Raw genomic sequence first — 19,062 nt, forward strand, 5'->3', positions numbered from 1 at the left:
GACCTAGGTGACGTTTAGGACACACCCATGGGAGCCACAGAAAACCTCAGACCACGGAGCCCCGAGCAGCAAGGAGTTGCTTGTTGCTAATTTGACCAGGGTGCTGTTACTGCTGATCACCCAGCAGAAAAGCTGTAGGGCTTCCTGCCCAGGCAGTATAGCCACACGTTGGATTACTTTCAGATCACAAAAATTCTGTCGGAGTCTAAGCTGCGCTCTGAGATTTATAGACAACGGCTTCTTGCCTGTTAATACAAGCATTCTTGCCCAAAGAGCCATCTTCCGGCTCCGTCATAATCCACTCAGTCAGTATTAGCTTGAATATTCAAACTTCAGAATTCAAAAATTCTAAGTGCAAAAAGCCAAGCATGGTGGTGCACCCCTTTAATCCCATCCCTTTGGTCTCTGGGAGTTCAAAGCTAGCCTGGTCTACAGAGCGAGTTCCAGGATAGTTAGGGCTACACAGAGAAACCCTGTCTAGACAACAACAAAACAAAACACATGCAAAAAAATTATAATATAATAAACATAGCTCATGATCCCCTCCCTGGATGCCTTATTCAGGGTGACATCATTATCTTCTAAGGTAACAGGATTTAAACTTACCTGTCCATTTCATCTGTGAAAACACTACTTTTTCCCCCTTGTCAGTAGTGTATAGTTCATGGAATAAATACATAATGGTATTTGAATATCGCGCTACTTTGTGATAACCTATATGGGGTACTTTTATTAACTCGAAAGAAAACATTTTACTTCAAAGTTGGAAGTAGAGTTGCTTGAAATTGTCGTCAGCAGATTGACTGTGTCCAGGCTGGGCTTCCGTTGTTTAATGTGAGCCTGTCCAGTTGCTGGGGGTGGGGCTGGGGAGTGTGCTTCCCTCTTTCTGACAGTGAGCCTGTCATTTGGCAGGATGGATACATTGACCACACTGTTAGCCAGAAAGGGAATGCCTCACAAGCCTTACCCAGGCCTCCCAGGAGAGACCTGAAGCTTTCATAATTCAAGTTTAAGTACATAGAAAAAATTCCCCTGTAATGTCTATATACTTGAACTTGATAATATTGATAAAAAAAAATGGCCTCTCTTCTGTAATCAGCCTTACCAGGGGAAAAATCCTCTGTGTGATAAAATTGATCTGAGTCTCTGTCACCTGTTGTCTGGCTGCAGCATGAGAGTTAAGCAGGTGCTGTTAACGGAAGGCCAGTGCTGAACCCTTCTCTCTCAACTTCTGGGAAGCCTTCAGTGAGGTGCTGGCATCGAAGGCTCTGTGGTCTGTCCCCGGCCCCTGCCCTTGCCAGGCAGCTGTCACTCCATGCCCCCAGAGCCTCCAGCCTGCTTTCTGTCCCTCCTGCCAGCTGTTGATCTGCTTAATGTCTGCCTCCCTCAGAGGACTGGAGAGGACGGTTGCGTTTGCTGGATTTAGGATGTGGCACAGACAGTGGAGGCATAGACACATTGAGTGTCGGGCGAGAGAATAGATTTGATGGCTCTCAAGGGGAGCATGTTAAAGAGTGGGTGTGGAGGAGGAATGACCATTACAGTTTCCAAGTCTGTTGTCTTACCTAACACCTTACCCATGGGAGCAAGAGCTTGCTAATTCCCCTTAATGGGTAGAAAGTGGGACTCAGAAGTTTGGGTAGCTCAGATCTGGCTTACTTCAAAGGTATGAAATTTTTATTACCATATGCCTCCCAATTAGAGGGGAATTCCTCTAAGAATATCCATGAAAAATGTCTTCACTCTAAATGTTAGTTGAGCACAGGGCATGTTTTTCAAGATGAAACAAACAAACAAAACATTCTTCAAAATCCAAACCCTGAAAAAGTTGTGGTTTGGGGCCAGGCATACGTGGACTTTGAGATATGCATGCTGAAATTCTTTTTTTTCCCCCCTGAGACAGGTTCCTCTGTTAGCCCTGGCTGTCCTGGAACTCACTCTGTAGACCAGGCTGGCCTCGAACTCAGAAATCCTCCTGCCTCTGTCTCTCAAGTGCTGGGATTAAAGGTGTGTGCCACCACTGCCCGGCCTGAGATTGTTGATGATGAGAGGTGTGTATCTCCTCATCTTTAAACTGGCAGGCACAGCTGCTGCCCACCTAACAGTTGGTAAGAGGCAGCGTGTGAGAAACTGAACGCTGGAAGTGAGCTTCATCAAAACGTGGTTATGAAATCTGAGTCACTGTGCTTCTTTTATCTATCATCTCTAACTATCTCTCCATTTCTGTCTATCTACCTATCCATCCATCCATCCATCCATCCATCCATCCATCTGATTTGAGACAGAGTTTCTTTCTGTAGTCCTGAGGCTTGCTCTGTAGGCCAGGCTGGCCCCAACGTCTCCTGCCTACCTGCTTCTTCCTCCTGAGTGCTGGGATCAAAGGCATGTGCCACCACATCTGGCTGCACCTCTGTTGATATGGATGTTATTAGCTGTAATCATAGTATGCACTCTCCTCGGGATGGGAATACTGCACTTTGTATGTTGGCCTTTGTAAGGGTATAACTAGGGGGATAGAATAATAGATGGATTCCAGTTTCCATTTTTCCATTGCATGTAACAGGATGCCCAGCTGCCTCACTGAAGCCTGTGTGCCCAGGGAAGGGTTTGGTAAGCCCACTCACTGGCACATTCTGGAAAGAATAATATTAGTGAACACAATTCGGTGCTATCTTCTCCATTTTTCTGGCTGTTTCTATATGTTAACTCATTTTATTGAAATAACTTAGAGAGAGGTAACTGGGGAGTTCTCCTCGGCTTTGGTCCTTACCGCATACTGCTTTACACTCGGTATTTTTCCCTATAGAATGGAGTAACTGTGACTGCAGAGATGGCTCAGCAGGGAGGAGTGCTTGCCGCTTTTCCAGAGGACCTGGGTTCAGTTCCTAGCACCCACATGGTGGCTCACACCATCTGTAACTCCAGTTCCAGGGGATTCAAAATCTTCTGGCTTCTGCAGGCACCATTCCAGGTGATGAAAGCAAACCATCCAAATACATAAAAGTTAAAGAGAAAAGTTAATTAAAAACGAGTACAGTACAGTTGTGAACTCACAGGGCTCTTCTTGTGAAGACTCACGGGCCAGCAGATGTGAAGCACCCTGTTCAGTAGCTGACATTACCGTTAGTGTCAAGGCTCCGAGAGCAGCTTAAATTTTACAGCATTTTACTTTATGTAGTTTTGGGATTTTTTTTAACTTTTGTTTTTTATTTTATGTGCATTGGTGTTTTGCCCACATGTATGTCTGTGTGAGGGTGTCATGTCTCCTGGAACTGTAGCTACAGACAGTTGTGAGTTGCTATGTGTGCTGGATATTGAACCCAGGACCTCTGGAGGAGCAGCCAGAGCTCTTAACCACTGAGCCATCTCTCCAGTTCCTACATTTTACCTTTCAAATGTCCATGAAGAAACCGTTGTTTATTAGGCATCTGCTAAACCTGGCGCATGCCCTCATTTCCTGGTCCAGTTGATTCTCAGTACTGGGGCACAGAGAGGCAGCAGGCACCAGGATTGTGGTAGCCACCCAGAAGTTCCAAACTGCTGCTTTGGAGAGGACCCTCCACCCTCAGACATCAGATCACAATCTTGTTTGTTTGTCTGTTTTTGTCATGTGTCTTTGTCATGGCTAATCAGGTCTGCCTTAGCTTAGAAACCGTCATGACCAGTTGCCCATAACTGAGGGTAGGTATGGAACTTGAATTCCACACTGTTTTAATCTTGTAAGATACTATTTCTTCTGATTTTTCCCAACCACTTATAAACGTACAAAAAAAAAAAAACCAAATGAACCATTTTTAGATGTTAAGCTGTATAAAAACAGGGGCCTACAGTTTGCTAACTTTCTATGTAGTTGTGGCCTATGAAGGATTTTTCTCAACTATTAACTTTTATTGTAATAGTAATGAAAGTGGATATTTCTCCATTCATTTATGGAGAAGTAGATGGCTTTTAAAAGCTCACCATAAGAAAATAAAAATGAAAAAAAAAAAAAAGAAAATAAAAATGAATCAAAAAATCTTCTCACCCTATCACACACTACTGATGAATATTAATTTTGGAAGTGTATGGACATCTATTCGCTTATATAAATAACTGTGTCTTGCACGTGGACAGTGCATTCTGGCCACGCCCACGCTCACCTGCACTCAGCAGGCTTCCTGTGCATGCCGCCCAGCTCGCGTGTCCAGCTTGTGCTTTCCATAACATCACAGTGTCTTGTGGCCCTGCCAATCAATGCATGGAGCCCATTTAGCTCCTCCTCCTTTTTCTACTCTTCTGAGTCAGGGTCCAGGTAGCCCAGGATGACCTTGACCTGACACTCCTGTCCTGCTTCGCAAGTGCTAGGATCATGGGTGTGCACTGCCACAGTTGGCTCCATTCTTCCTAATGGCCCCAGAATTTTCGGTTGGGTAGATAGTCTATATTATATGTTTAGCCCATCCCCTGTTAATACATCCCATTTGGAATTGGGCTACTTCATGATTATTTTGTCCAAATAGTTCCTAAGTAAGAGTTCGGTGCCATACATTTATCTTCTCGAACTGTATTACTCAAGGGACATCTGAAGAGATAAATTGCTGAGTCAAAAGATGTGCTTTTAATATTTTAATAAAGACCTCTAAATTCCTATGTTCATTTTCTTTGGTTATAACATTTTTTAATTTTTGCTATTTGGACCAACTTGAGTTGCTATTTGGACCAACATTTTTGCTATTTGGACCAACTTGAGTATTCGTCTCAATGAGTTTCGGTATTACGCCTCCACGTGCAAGAACTTAACACACAGTCGCAATCCCACGGAGGCCAAAAGTGCAGCTGGCAATTTGTCTGTGGCTTTTGAAAGGAAAATAGTTTTAAAGAGTATAGAGCTGCCAAAGCAGTGCCCCAAATTCTGGGGTTATCTGGACATCGTCACACAAGGCCCCGCAGCAGAAATTGTTCTTTTCCACACCCGCTGTGAGGCAGATCTTCAGTATGTTTATTTCCTATTAGAGTAAAGCTTTCCACTGTCAGGAATTTATATAAACAGTGCTAGTTAGTCAATATGGTGTGCTACTGTTGTACCAGAACCCAGAATACTACAGCCCCGTTTATCTGGGGGGCTTTCTTTTTGAGTCAATAAAGAATGAGACTAATGATCTAATAGGTAGCAGCACCTTCCAGGGCAATCCCGTTAACGTCCTTTCTTTCTTCCTAACGTGAAATACTCTATTTCTGCTCACAGGTTGTCAGAGAATTCTGTCTTCGCCACTCAATCATATCTACTTACACAAGCGGTCAGGCAGTCAACAAAGAAGACATTTCTTTTCCTGGAGACAAAGGGATATCTCCCACAGTGTGGTTTCGCCGGCTGCAGTCTCTCCCGCACATCCTGTCCCCAAGGAACTGTCCTGCTGCAGGCTGCCGCACTGGCTGGCTGGCCAGCACAGGTGGACAAGCACATTTGAATCATGAATTTAAAACTTGTTTTTTTTTCTTATTTCAAATTGTGATGGGAGACATTTTATTTTAGCATACTGTAGTTTGAGAATATCAATTAAAGCAAAAACAAGGTCTGGGCAAGTGATTGCTTAGCTTATTTAGAACTTCAACTTTTGATCATGAGATTTTTTTTATGTTAGACTTCTAGCATGAAATTAAAACTATGTGTATATAGTTCATTTTTTTAAAAACAACTGTAAAATTGGGTTGATTTAAGAGAGATTCGTGGAAACTAACACTGAATGTTTTTAAGCCTTTATTTTCTATGTTATTATGTTCTTTGAATAATTTTTTTTAGACTAAATTAAATAAAAGCTAAAACATTCCTGATCCCCTTCAAAGGTTTCAGGGTTGTGAAGGTACAGTCTCTCTATCTTTGAAAATGCAGAGCAAAGGAGGTGGAAAGGATCATTTAGGAAGAAGGAAAATAATAAAAGAAATATAGACTTGTCACAAACATCACCTGCTTTCTTCCTTTTACACTTTTCTAATGGATCCCACTGAGTGTTCCACCCAGAGACGAGTAGTCCATTTTTGTAAAGAGAGTTGAGAGACCAAAAAAAAAAAAAAAAAAAAAGCCAAAAGTCCTAGCTTGGCTTGGGTCTGACCATCAGAGAAAGAGGCAGCATTTGGCATTAGTCGTAATAACACTTGACACATTTGGCTCAGCCTGGGAATTTGACTTGGTCAGTAGAGCACTTTCTCTGTAAACATGAGGTCCTGCATTCATGCCTAGGGTACACGTAAAATAGCAACAGCAGCAACAAAGCCCAGGACTGTAACACGCCCGGAATCCCAGAGCTTGGGAGGGGAGTCAGGGACAGATAGATCCCTGAAGGTCCTTGGCCAGACAGTCTGGTCAAACCAGTAAGCTCCAGATCCCGTGAGAGACCCTGTCTCAAAAACTAAGGTGGAGTGTAATTAAGGAAGACGTCAGATATTGTCCTGTGGTCTCCACACCTCTGCACATGTGAATACATATTTGATTCCATCCATGCATGCACGCACAGGTGCACATACACACCTATAGATAAAGGAAATGTGTTGTGTTTTGCGTTTTAGCCCGTTTCAGAGACAACCCAGCACCTCCCCAGCCTGTGGTTGTAACCAAAGCAGAGCCCAGAGCAGAAATGAACATATAAGCTTTTCGGGAGACCTGGTGAACTGTGGGAGTTGGTGGGTGATTATAGGTGATCATAGCCCCTGCGGGGTTCAGCTGTGGCAAGCCAGGCCATTCTATTCCCAGAATAAAAATAAAGCCCCTCTGGGTGGAGAGATGGCTTCTTCGGTAAGCACTTGCAACACTAGAGTTAAGAACCTGAGCTCAGATCCCTAGCACCCACATAGACCCCTGGTGTCGTGGTATATGCATGCTTGTAATTGTAGTTCTGGGGAGTGGGGAGGTGGACACAGGAGGATTTCCTGGAGCTTTTGGCTACCTGTGAGCTCCAGGTTCAGCAAGAGACCTAGTCTCAAAAACAAATGGGCTGGGCATTTGTCCCAGTACTTGTAAGGCAGAGGCGAGCAAATCTCTGAGTTTGAAGCCAACCTGATCTACAGGGCAAGTTCTATGACTACCAGGGCTACACCGAGAAACACTGTCTCAACAAACAAACAAACAAACAAAGCAAACAAAAAAGCCAGATAAGTGGATAGAGAAAATCCCTTCTGATCGGTGGAATAACAGACAGTCCTAAGGTCTGGCTTGGCACACTTCACAAACACAAGAGCCCCAACCTCAGCCCTGCAGTGCTGAGTAAGGCCCCTGGCCCAGACTCCTGTGTAGCCTTACTGTGTTATAGTCAGCAGTGTTGCTACAAATGGCCCAGGAAGGGCTGTGCAGACCTTAGGGCAAGAGAACGAGTCACAGGAGGGATCAGGGTTGGACTTGTGGTATTGGGTTAGGAGAAGACTCTATGTTTCTTCTTGATTAAAGATGGAAACATTCTAGGTCATTTTATTGCCCTAGGAGAAGACATCAAAAAAGACAAGCTGTTTTGTTTTGACCTCTGGTGCTCCGTGGTCACCTTACCTGCTTTAAGAACGTGTGTGGTAGCCAGGCACTGGTGGCGCATGCCTTTACTCCCAGCACTTGGGAGGCAAAGACTGGCAGATCTCTGAGTTCGAGGGCAGCCAGGGCTACACAGAGAAACCCTGTCTCGAAAAACCAAAACAAAGAAACAAGCAAAAGAATGTGTGTGGTAGTGGCTGGAGAGATGGCTCAGTGGTTAAGAGCACCGACTGCTCTTCTAGAGGTCCTGAGTTCAATTCCCAGCAACCACATGGTGGCTCACAACCATCTTTAATGGGATCTGATGCACCCTTCTGGTGTGTCTGAAGACAGCTACAGTGTAATATAAACAAAATAAATAAAATTAAAAAATATATAGAATGTGTGGTAGAGTCCCATGGACCTGACCCCCTTCCATGTGGACTTACTGGCACAGGGTTTTGAGAGCTGTCCTTTGTGTACATTTTATCATGGTGTGAAGAAGATGAGAGTACTTCTTAAGTAGTCATTGTGAAGATTGGGAACTTGGCACTTTTTTTATCCATGGGTCATGCTTCTAATGGACTCGTGTGGAGTAAAGAACAGAAAACTGCTGGGTTTTTGTTTTTTGTTTTCTTTTTAACCAGAAATCTGCCCTAGCAGAGCCCAACTGACTCAAAGCCTGGTGAGGTTAACAGACCATCCAGAGTCGCACTACCAGGCCATGTTAAGTTCAAAAGGGCAGGGGAAGGAACCGGGGTTAGCCTGGAGGGTCTGCTGCGCTGGCTTTGGAGGTCGGTACTTCGGCAGGAAGGGCAGAACTCCATGAAGTAGGAGGCTGTGTCTGAAAAAAATGATGCCATTGTCGCGTGCTGGGTTCTCATCTCCGTTTTCAATCCCTTTCCCTCAAGCACATAAAGAAGCCAGACTATGTGACGACAGGCATTGTGCCCGACTGGGGAGACAGCATAGAAGTTAAGAATGAAGATCAGATTCAAGGGCTTCGCGAGGCCTGTCGGCTGGCACGGCACGTCCTCCTCCTGGCCGGCGAGAGTTTAAAGGTGGCGTCTTACCAAGCCTCCACGTGACTTACAGATGGGCCTTCTCTCCGTTCCCTTAACTCTCCTCCTGCACACATCTGTTAATAATTTGATTTTTTTTTTTTAAGTAAAGCTTCAAGCTGGGAAAGGGGGATTTTACTATGTGTTTATTCATGAAATAATGTAATCTTCTAAATTTGATCATAACTGGCAGGATTCTAGAGATAGTGGCTGACTCAGCCTATCCAGGGTGATCTATGGTGGAGGACTTTGGCTTTGCCACCTTGCCTCTGCTGGCGCTCTGCTTATGTTTCCTACAACTTTGCCTCCGTGTGTTAAAGGTGTTGGTCCTACCCTGTAGTCTGCCTCTTCTTTTCTTGTAGGTGTCCTTCAAAGAAAGGCTAGGCCTAGTCCACAAAACCACAGTAATATGGCAAGATCTATCTATCTATCTATCTATCTATCTATCTATCTATCTATCTATTTTATACACACACACATATATAAATATAAATATATATATATATATATATATATATATATATATATGTCACTTCTTTCAGAATAACCCAAAACATCCTGCCATCTACAGTTCATAAAGAAAATATAAATGTAGTTTCAAAGTGGGGACTCAATGGTGAACTTGTTTACTATGTCACCTATGTAACCAACCTGTTATAGCAACATAACCAAGCATAAGGCGAATATAAAATAACACAGGAAATTACAGAGGAAGTCATTAGCAACTACTTTGGTATAGAATTTCATTTGTGGTATGGTTTTATGGAGATATTCTTCACGTGCTTATGAGACCCAGTTTCTGAACTTGGGGTATAGCTCAACAGCAGAACATTGCCTAGCATAGGGCAGGCCCCAGGATCAGTCTCCACCGATGCAAAGCAAAAACAAAACAAAACCCCTCGGTCTCAGTTATCTTTGTTGGAAAGTAACTGGGTCTTTTCTAGTACAGGGAGCATTAAGAAATATTTATCTAGGCATGAAAGAAATCAAACTTATTGAAAATAAAATCTCTATGAAAGGTGTCAGAGTCTAAGTTTTTAAAATGACGGTCCATCCTCTCTCTGCTGTTGCTGCAAAGCTCACCTGTGCAGTTTCAAGAAGATACAAAGGTGGGAGTAAAGGATCCTCTAGGTCAGCATTCTGCTAGTACACTTATTTGTATGCTCCTGTTAGCTCAGACCTTTGAGGAAGAGGAAGGAATTGATGAAAGATGGATTGTTGAAGTCAGGTTAACAGGGAGTCATCGTTAATAACTCCCTCTATTTCCTAATGGTGTGTATATGTTAACATCACCATATACCCAAAGGACCATATACCCAATAGGACTTGCCCTATTCCTAATGGTATATAACACTATCCTATACCCAAATGAGAATCAAAAGAGCTTGGTTGAAGATGGTGGTGAGATCATGAGTAATTAGCATTATCCTCTGAATTCATCGTGGTTATACAGCCACCTTGGCAGTGCAGCGTTGGACATAGTCAATAGACAGAGGAAATGTCTTCAACTGTCACTGCGCACTTTATTTCCTGTTCCAGGTTGACATGACAACTGAAGAGATAGATGCACTGGTTCATCGGGAAATCATCAGGCATGACGCATATCCCTCACCTCTGGGCTATGGACGCTTTCCAAAATCTGTTTGCACCTCTGTGAACAACGTGCTCTGTCATGGCATTCCTGACAGGTACTCATTTTTCAATGATGTATTGTTCCTTTGGAAACCAAGATCCACAGCACATACTAGAAAACACCGTGGCTCCATTGAAACCTACCCGCACGCACACTTCTGAGACTGATTATGACGAAGCACAAATTTTGAGGTATTTTACTTCCTCATGGCTGTACCACCACCATCTGATGTTTCTTAAAGCAGTGTGTGAGCCCCGACAGTGTTTGCACTTTGCCTGTGTCTTTTACCTTGTTCAATTTTCACCATATGGTAATGGAGGTAAATGTTTATTGACAACTATTGTTTCGGCTGTTTACAAACTTAAGGTAATGTGGGAAGTACATCTTTTTAAGGAATCATCAAAGCTTAAGGTGGCACTATTTGTTTCCTGTATTTCTTATAAAATGTGGTGTGATTAATGTAAGACCCAGATCCGATTCGGCGAGTCAATCCATCCCTGCCTCTCTCCAGGTTATCATCACAGCGCACTGGTTTTGCAATAGTGGTCCTTGGGTGTTTATTTTCACCGTTCTCTTTATTGAGATCTGTCTATCACCATTTTCTCTCTGTTTATGTTTCAGCCGACCTCTTCAGGATGGAGATATTATCAACATTGATGTCACGGTGAGTAAATCATATAAAAAAAATTGTCTTTGATCAACTTCAGAATCGCTAGTAGCAACAGGAAGGAGAGTGTCTTGAAAAACGTGAGCTGTGCCCGCCCCTCCCCCTCCCCCCCACCCCTGCCTGGGGGTGGGGGGGCTGTTTACTCCCAGCCCCGGACACAAGCAGCTGGTTTCCTTTTTTTGTCTTTAACTCTGTGTTTATTCCAAGGAAACCCAGGCCTGACTTGAATTTCGGGCTGGAATCAGATGCACTGAGATCAATGTTGGCCTAAGCGAAATGTCAGCCCAATCCTGCTATGTGTCACGGTTTTGAGAAGGTGTAATTGTTATTGATCCACTGTGTAGTTAATGCAGAGCACCACAGCACCAGGCAGCTGCTGAAGCTAGATATGTATGAGATGAGCTAACACGGAGAAAGACAGCATTTTTCCTTCACTCTGCCAAGATTGATCTTCCTCTTCCTGCTGATTCTGAGTGGGGCCTGTCATTATCTTACTCTGTCATTAGGGGCTACATTGGCCTGCGTGTCAGTCTATTTGGACAGCGCCTCTTTTGCTAGCCGTGTTCCCTAGATTTATTAAAATCCCCGAAGGTAGTGTTGTGTTCCATCTCTGGTGTAGAGAGGCCTGAGCTCCGAAGAACACAAGCAGAATGGTTTTCTTCTGTCTGAATTTAAGTTTCCCCCAGATGGTTGGTGACCTTTCTTTTTAAATGGCAACAAACCTAAGCGAAGAAGCATCTTAGGGACCGCAGATTTTACAAGCTGCAAGCCATTTTTTGTTTTGTTTTAATTTCCGAGCGTCTCACCATCCCTAGATTTGGACTGTCTGTGCTCACAGGGTTTCAGATTGTCTGTAATGGCGCCTCTTTAACTGCCCAAAGGATAAATAAAATCTGTGCATCTATGATTAATTAGTAACCTTTAGATAAATAAAATGTGGACATATAACCAGGACTCTGGGAGATGGGCATCAGTAATATATATATATATATTTTTCCCTATTAGTGAGGAAATATTTTTAATAATAGTTATTTTATATCTGGACTGAATGTTGGGCAGCAGTAGGAATACAGAAGAAACTGGCCTCTGTAGATCCTGTCAGATTCCTAGTTGTTTAATTCAGACCTCTTGTTTTTCTTCCCATCACTCTATGTGCAGGTACAGACAGTCTTTACCCATATCACTTCCTGTGCCCTTGTGTCTTAATGCTTGAGCGCCACTCCACACGTCCTCCCGGGGTCCCCCCAACTCAGGATTGTGTAGGAAGTGTTTTATGAAGTGCACCTGAAATAAAGTCTTTCCTGTGATACATTTTATCTTGGAAGGAACCTGATTTTAGGGATCACATTTATTACCTAACCTAATAGCCCACTAATAAAATATTACTGCTCAAATGAAATGAGGAGTGTCCTGTGCTGTTCCCAACAGGCCCAGGGAGAGCGCATTATCCCTTTCTGGGTTTCCTGAAGGCTTTTAGTAGAGAATTTCATGTCTGAAGCTGAAATTATTCCAACAGTTCTTAAACTCACTTGAAATGCTTTCTAGTATCTAGAAATGTAAAGGAGTCTAAAAGACATATTGGCCAGTATCAAAAAATTATATTTCTTATAAAAATATTTTATTAACTGAAGAAGTATACTTTTAGCTCCTGTACTTTTGTCTGGAAATACTCATTGCATTTTATGGTTCTTTAATCTAATATGGACCCCAAGAAAATGGGTTGCTTTTATATCTTGAAAGTTAATTTTTTTATGATAATGTTGTGGTCATAGTAGTTGCTCAGTTAATACTTGTTAAATGAAGTATACAGGTGGTTTGTGGGGACAAATTATAGTTATAGATGATCACCCCAGTGATTCAAACATGTCTTCTTCCTGCCAAGCAAGTGCAAAGCCCTGGGTTCAATCCCCAGTAACACACAATCTGCAGTGTTCTATATATGTAGTGAATCCTTCAAATAGTTATCTTAAGAGCTATTGAAAAAGTAATACAAGCAGGACTGATGAAATGGATCAGTGAGGAAAGGTGCTTGCTGCCAAAATTGACAACCTGAGTTCAATTCCCGGGACTACATGGTAGAGGGGAGAATTGACTCCTGCAAGTTGTCTTCTGGCGTGCATGCGCTCGTGCTCTCTCTCTCTCTCTCTCTCTCTCTCACACACACACACACACACACACACTAAATAATGCCTATATAATTTTAATTTTAAGGTACTATGAAATAGCAAGTTCAATGAATTTAAATAATACATTTTACTTAAAAACATAGTTACAAAATTTCTTGAATAACTACACTTACATTAATAAACTTATAATTGTAAATTCTTGTATATAGCAAAAGCTTGTTTTTCTGTAAGGGAATATAAGTGGGAATCAGTTAGCAAGCATGACTTACTGTGGGGGGATTAAGAAGCCACCAGTCTATCCAACTGGTTGGGGTATACCTCTGTACTCTGTACTGTGCGCCAAGAACTCAAACACCTTGTGTGTGTATGTGCCTCGGTTTCCTGACTTAGAAGCCAGAGATCTCTGTGAAGCCGTTTGGTGTAGTGCTCTTCATTACATGACAGTGTCCGGGTGTGACATCAGCTCAGAAAAGTCTAAATAAATAGATCTTCTCATCATCTCTAGGTTCCACCTTAGGAAGAGAACTGTGAACATAATTAGATAGGATACATTTTTGCAAAATAGTAAATGCCACGCCATGTCCAAGGGTCAAGCCATCCAGTCCCCTGTGCCCCCACATGTCCCTCTGTCATGCTGATCATTGGGTTTTCATGATGAGCCTGAGGTGGGTAAGATCACATGGCTCTTCTGCTGATTCAATTATCTCTCTGTGGTTTTACCCCTCAGCTTGCTTTTGATAATGTTCTAATTCTTTAAAATCCATGCTGAGGGTTTCCGGCCACCATCATGCTTTTTTAGAACATTTGATTCAAACTCCATTCTTAGATGTAGAATGTTTATATTTCCTTACTGCGCCCACCCTCTTCAGTTCTTAGCATGAAGTCGTTCTGCTCACCGTTGCCGTGCTGGCGTACGGGTCTTACTTCTTCTTGTCATTGTGTGCCATCTCTAAGTGCAGAGCTGGTAAATAAAAGAATGTGCAAATCCTTACAACACTGAGGACACGTTTTACTACGCTAAATACTTAATTTTCTAAAACTACTGTGGTCATTGTAGGTGAATGTATTTGGTAACTAATTTTTTCCAAGCGTAGTGTTTGCTTTCTCAGACATAGGCTGAGGGGACAGAATGTTACAATAGCATTACTAATCCCACAGCTGGGGAGGCCGAGCTGGTCGTTTGCTTGTTTTTATATGTTGCAGAATCACATGGTTTCAGCTTCTAATTTCAGAATGGTGGTTTTTAATTAATATGTGAACTTGAGACTAACTCTGAGAAGGTAATAAATATTTTGAATACATAAACAGACAGGATATAGACTTTAGGAGAATGGAATTCCAGAAAAGGACATACCTTAAAATGTGTGCCTGTGTTTAGGTCTATTACAATGGCTACCATGGAGACACCTCTGAAACCTTTCTGGTGGGCAATGTGGATGAAAGTGGTAAAAAGTTAGTGGAGGTCGCCAGGAGGTGCAGAGACGAAGCGATTGCGGCTTGCAGAGCCGGGGCTCCCTTCTCTGTAATTGGAAACACAATCAGGTAAGGAGGGTCGGTGAATGGCGCAAAGGTTATTGGTGGCTTGGTGTAAAAGCTGATGACATGTTATATGATTCACAGTCGTCATTCAGTCTGATATCAGCATGTGAACTGCCAGGCTGCAATATTGTTTCCTGGCTTGAAAAAAAAATGGCTTAAAAAAAAAAGTGAATTTTGACCGGGGTCAGCTAGGAAACTTACTGGAGCAGTGAGCAGTATTTATGTGGCTGCATTTGTTTTAGCTTGGCATGTTGGTCTGTGATGTTCTTTATTCAAATGTGAAAGAAGGTACCTAAGGAGGGGCTGATGGTCCCAGCCCTTGGATAGTGAGAAAAGAGGAAAAACAAACCCATGCTATAAAGGAAAGAAGGGCAGCAGCCCGTGATGCCAAGATCAGAGGTGTGAGCTGAGATTGAGAAACAGCCCAAGAGGCCGCTCTGTGTCCCTTTTTCTCTGGGTCATTTTTTTTTCTATAAAACATTGTTTACTTTCCCAGAGTTTTTCTGTGCTTGCTTTTAGAGTATGAGTGTATTTTCTGAATTCAAGACTTTTCTTTGTAATTTGTTTCCCACTTTCAGATCTTTTTTTTTTTTAACTCTAAATGTTTTGAAGTAGACATGCAGAATATGTGTTTTCATTTAAAAGTAACACATTTTGTTAAAGATGCTCGGCCAGTCGCCTTTAAAGTGCTGTTCTCATTAATCTGAGCCCAAGCCTTTGAATGCATCCCGTTGGCCCAAAGGATGGAGACTTAGTCACCTTGAAAAGATGCTGTCTTTTTCTCTGAGTACGCCTTCAAATACTTTAAGAAAAAAGGCAGTAAAATATCAGTTAAATGTATTTATGGCTTTAAAAATATTGTAACAGTGTCTGAATCAAACTTTAGTAAAATCTCTTTGGGTTATATCTGAGAAGCTTTTATTGAAGACTTTGAACAAAATTGTGTTTTTGACAGTTTTAAATTATAGGCTAACTAGCCTGGGAAAAAAGGATAGTGTCTCTCTCTGTTCTTTCATAGGAAATGTTGAATCAGACCCCTACTGGGAAAAGAAATTTAATGCATATCTCACTATCTTACTGTCCACGAATATAATAGAAATGAATTCAAAATGCAGTTTTATTTTTGCAAATGGGATGAGTCGATAGGTGCACCTCATATTTTTGAACACCTAGGGTTCAACAAATTTACTGGTGGCGCTCTTGCATTTTAACAAAATTTATTCTTCAGTCGAAGGGGGCAGAGAACACTGGATTCTTATTCAGGCACTCTGTGTAGCTCTGCATTCATGGCTGTGTCTAAAGGGCATGTCAGCCTTTGATTCTCTCTGAGAGGTAATTATCCTTTTCCTGTCACGGAACAACAAATGATAGCTAACTACAGAGGCACATTTGCAGTAGTCACATTCATCAACTGCAGAAAAAAAAATTCAATTTAATTGTACAACACAGCTGCACATGGGCTTTCGAGCTTCTGTTGTTCTCCCTGTCTTGCTATTCCTCCCTCCAGATCTATTTTTTAAACTTTTTTTTTCTGGTTATTTTTTCCCCTTTTTTTGTCTCTTCTTCCATTTTTACTCTCTGTACTTTCTTGTTAAAGTAATTTTCCTTTGTGGCTCTCATTCTTTTTTCCCCATTGAAGGCTATGAATGTAGAAAATTATCACAATTACTCATATAATTGAGCCTCTTTGTAGCAAGTGCAACTCCAGTAGCCTTTCTCCATCATGAAAATGGTTTCATTATAGGGTTTTTCATATTCCCTGACACCATCTACACAGAGGAGCAAGTGTGCAGATGAGATGTACTGGGAACGGCTAGATCAGTAAGGTCACAGTAGGAATAATTAGCTCTGCTATGGAAAGAGCATCCAGGCCTTTTACTGCTACATAAATGTACTGTCCATGGCTTTTAGCCACAAAAAAACTTACTAACAAATGGAGCTCCCGCCTACGACTTTGAAAAAAAGATTTGTATCAACACTACAATTTTCCATCATTAAGACTAATAACACAGAGCCTAGTATACATCAAGGGGAATAAAAAGAAAAATCTCACATTCAAGTGGTGGCTGGGCGCTGACCTTTGTTCCCCCTTTTTGTATACGACTTAACTCTTTACAAAAAAGAGCCACACGCCACACCAACATGCAGGTGAACTCCAGCTAGTCCTTGCAAAGCACAGCATTCAGTCGGAAAATCTGATAAATCTCCATGCAGGATAATGCATTTCATTACATATTCACTACATTAATTCCAGCTACATAAAAAAAAAAAAAAGCAACATCGAAGAAGAGTGGAATTCAAAGTGACATTGGATTTTAGCTATCTGGACGCGAAGGTCAGTTTGGGCAGCGTATGAATTTGCATGAACTGGCTCCTTTGAAAACCAGATCAGCCCCAACAACTATACCCAGAGAACTATGTGCAAAATAACAGACAATGAACTTTTTACTCTTACCCTAATGCATTTCATTATTTAGATAGTTTATGTCTGCTGCCGCCGGCAAGGAAGGCTGGCCCCGATTCTGACAAATGTTTGTTCTGGTGGATTACAGCAGTAGTTCTGGACATCTATTGTTTCGCCTTTTCTTATTCAGGAAAAAAAATCTTTAAGGAGTAAATAAACAAATGAGATTCACCTTTGAGCCAAAAAGTACTTGAAATCTTTACAGACCAAAGGTTTACAAACATTTTTCACCTGGGTCTCCTTTCTTTAAGATAGTCAGTCGCTGTCTGCCATAACCCCCTTCTACTGATAGACTCTGAGAACACCCAAGCAACATCTCGACTGCTACTCCAACCCTGAGGCTCCTGAGACCTGAAGTCCTGCTCAGAAACCTAAAGGATAGAAGGGTGTCTCTAAAGAAGTGTCAGTCAGTGTGATTTCAGGAAGACAGTTTTCTCTGTGCCCCTTGGCTTCTCGAGCGACTCTCAGTGATCTCTCGTTCATGGTGCTATTACACCCGCTCTCTAACCACGTTTGCTCCACGACCATCCCTGTATTATCCACACGTGTGGGGGGAACACGAGCATGCAGCCACATTCGTCACTAATCTGTGACAGTTCGCTCCAAAATAATTTAAACTTACTCTTGGAGATGTCATGATGAAACTATCAATAAATGGGGTTTTTCAATGTTTAATTCATAAGTATATATTTTGATATTAATTTAGAACAATACAAAGCAGATTTTTTTTAGAAAAATAATCTCTTTCTATTAGATTATGCACATTTAAACAATAAGTGGCTCAGGCAAAATAAGTCATTTTAATGTCATCTGTGATGGATTTTGCTTGACAGCTACTGTAAATTACAATTACACTGCGTCTCTCTGCACATGAAAGTAAGCATTGCAATAAATTATCTTTTATTTCAATCCATCATGTCTGCTTTTTAGAAACAGAGAACCTCAAATAAAAGTTCAGCACTATTGTAAGAAAAATACAGTAATTTGTGATCAAGCTTGAAACAAAAAAATAAAAATAAAATAAAATGTCCCGCTGTATTGGAAAACAGTTGTTGGCTTTCAAAAATATAACTAATTGTACTTAAACATTCCTGTCATTAGAGGGGGTCTGTGGCTTTTACATTCCTCCATTTAGAGGCTACTGTTTGGACTGAAAACCTAGGAAGATTAAGGTAAAATTCCATAACTTATCAAATCAGCTGCCTTTTGGTATTCTTGTCTCTGCAGAGATGAGGACCTTCTGAGCTCAGTTCTCCCGGGACTCATCTGAAAGTGCTAATAAAACCTCCACGTGCACATTTCTTTAAGAGTGTGTACTTAACACAGTACTCCTCTGCCCTCTTGGGGAATGTGGTTTTAGTCACACAAATTACTTGAAATGTGTTAAGAAGTTGTATTTATTTAGACAATACAATATTAATATTATATTAAGAGGAGTCTTAACTGCTTCACAAAATGGAATTAAACTGAAGAAAAAAAGTTACAAGAAACTCCTTAAAGGAATTTTTCTCTCCCACCTATAAACTGTAACTGAGCCATGGACAGTCATGATATGGTATAATTGAAAAGTGAGTTTGAAAGCTACCTTTACGCAGCTCTCCCTCAGCAGTCCCTCTGAAAGCCATCCAGTCCTGACTGTGTGGGTCTCATGACCGACATTGCCCTGTCTTAAAGGATTTTAGCTAGAGAAAATCTGAACAGAAGAGCTAACACCTGGAGAGTTATTTTCTATAGACTTCAACAAGAAAAAGAATTTCATCTGTGAAATGTTCAGGGCAAGAAAAAACCCTTGTGCTGAGAGACAGCAGTGTTTCTATGGTGCATTGGTGTTGGGGAGCAATTGCCTGACTTCTCAGGGTCTGCCTGCTTCTCTGTTCCAGCTTCTCCCCCCAACACTGAGTTAAGGAGGTAGGTGCACACCCCATGGTCGTCCTATTGTCGCATTAGGGATGACTAGCACCTGCTTTCCCATTGAAGAAGTAGAATTTGATTTCCTTTGTCATTTGGATTGTCTTTCCAAAATCAGATTTAAGTTCCACAACCAGGGGAAGAGTCTGGGCTCAACGTATGTTCCGAAGTAGTTGAAAGCACATGTTTTCAA

General features: G+C 41.8%; 1 protein-coding gene and 1 long non-coding RNA gene across 2 annotated transcripts in view; one reads left to right on the forward strand and one right to left on the reverse strand.

Moving 5' to 3' along the window:
• Nucleotides 1-19,062, forward strand: part of Metap1d (methionyl aminopeptidase type 1D, mitochondrial) — a 70,136-nt gene that overhangs the window by 46,271 nt on the left and 4,803 nt on the right. Inside the window, exons 2-6 of the mRNA XM_052182686.1 lie at nucleotides 5,225-5,378; nucleotides 8,379-8,532; nucleotides 10,072-10,220; nucleotides 10,787-10,829; nucleotides 14,337-14,500. Of these exons, the coding sequence (XP_052038646.1) occupies nucleotides 5,225-5,378; nucleotides 8,379-8,532; nucleotides 10,072-10,220; nucleotides 10,787-10,829; nucleotides 14,337-14,500 (664 nt within the window). The remainder of the gene's footprint in view (nucleotides 1-5,224; nucleotides 5,379-8,378; nucleotides 8,533-10,071; nucleotides 10,221-10,786; nucleotides 10,830-14,336; nucleotides 14,501-19,062) is intronic.
• Nucleotides 13,168-14,373, reverse strand: LOC127685453 (uncharacterized). Its single transcript, XR_007977874.1, has 3 exons — nucleotides 14,313-14,373; nucleotides 13,855-13,919; nucleotides 13,168-13,483 (listed from the first exon to the last, which is right to left on the reverse strand). It is a non-coding gene; the product is annotated as an uncharacterized LOC127685453 (long non-coding RNA).

The sequence above is a fragment of the Apodemus sylvaticus genome, chromosome 5, assembly GCF_947179515.1.
Source record: "Apodemus sylvaticus chromosome 5, mApoSyl1.1, whole genome shotgun sequence".
Lineage (NCBI taxonomy): Eukaryota > Metazoa > Chordata > Mammalia > Rodentia > Muridae > Apodemus > Apodemus sylvaticus.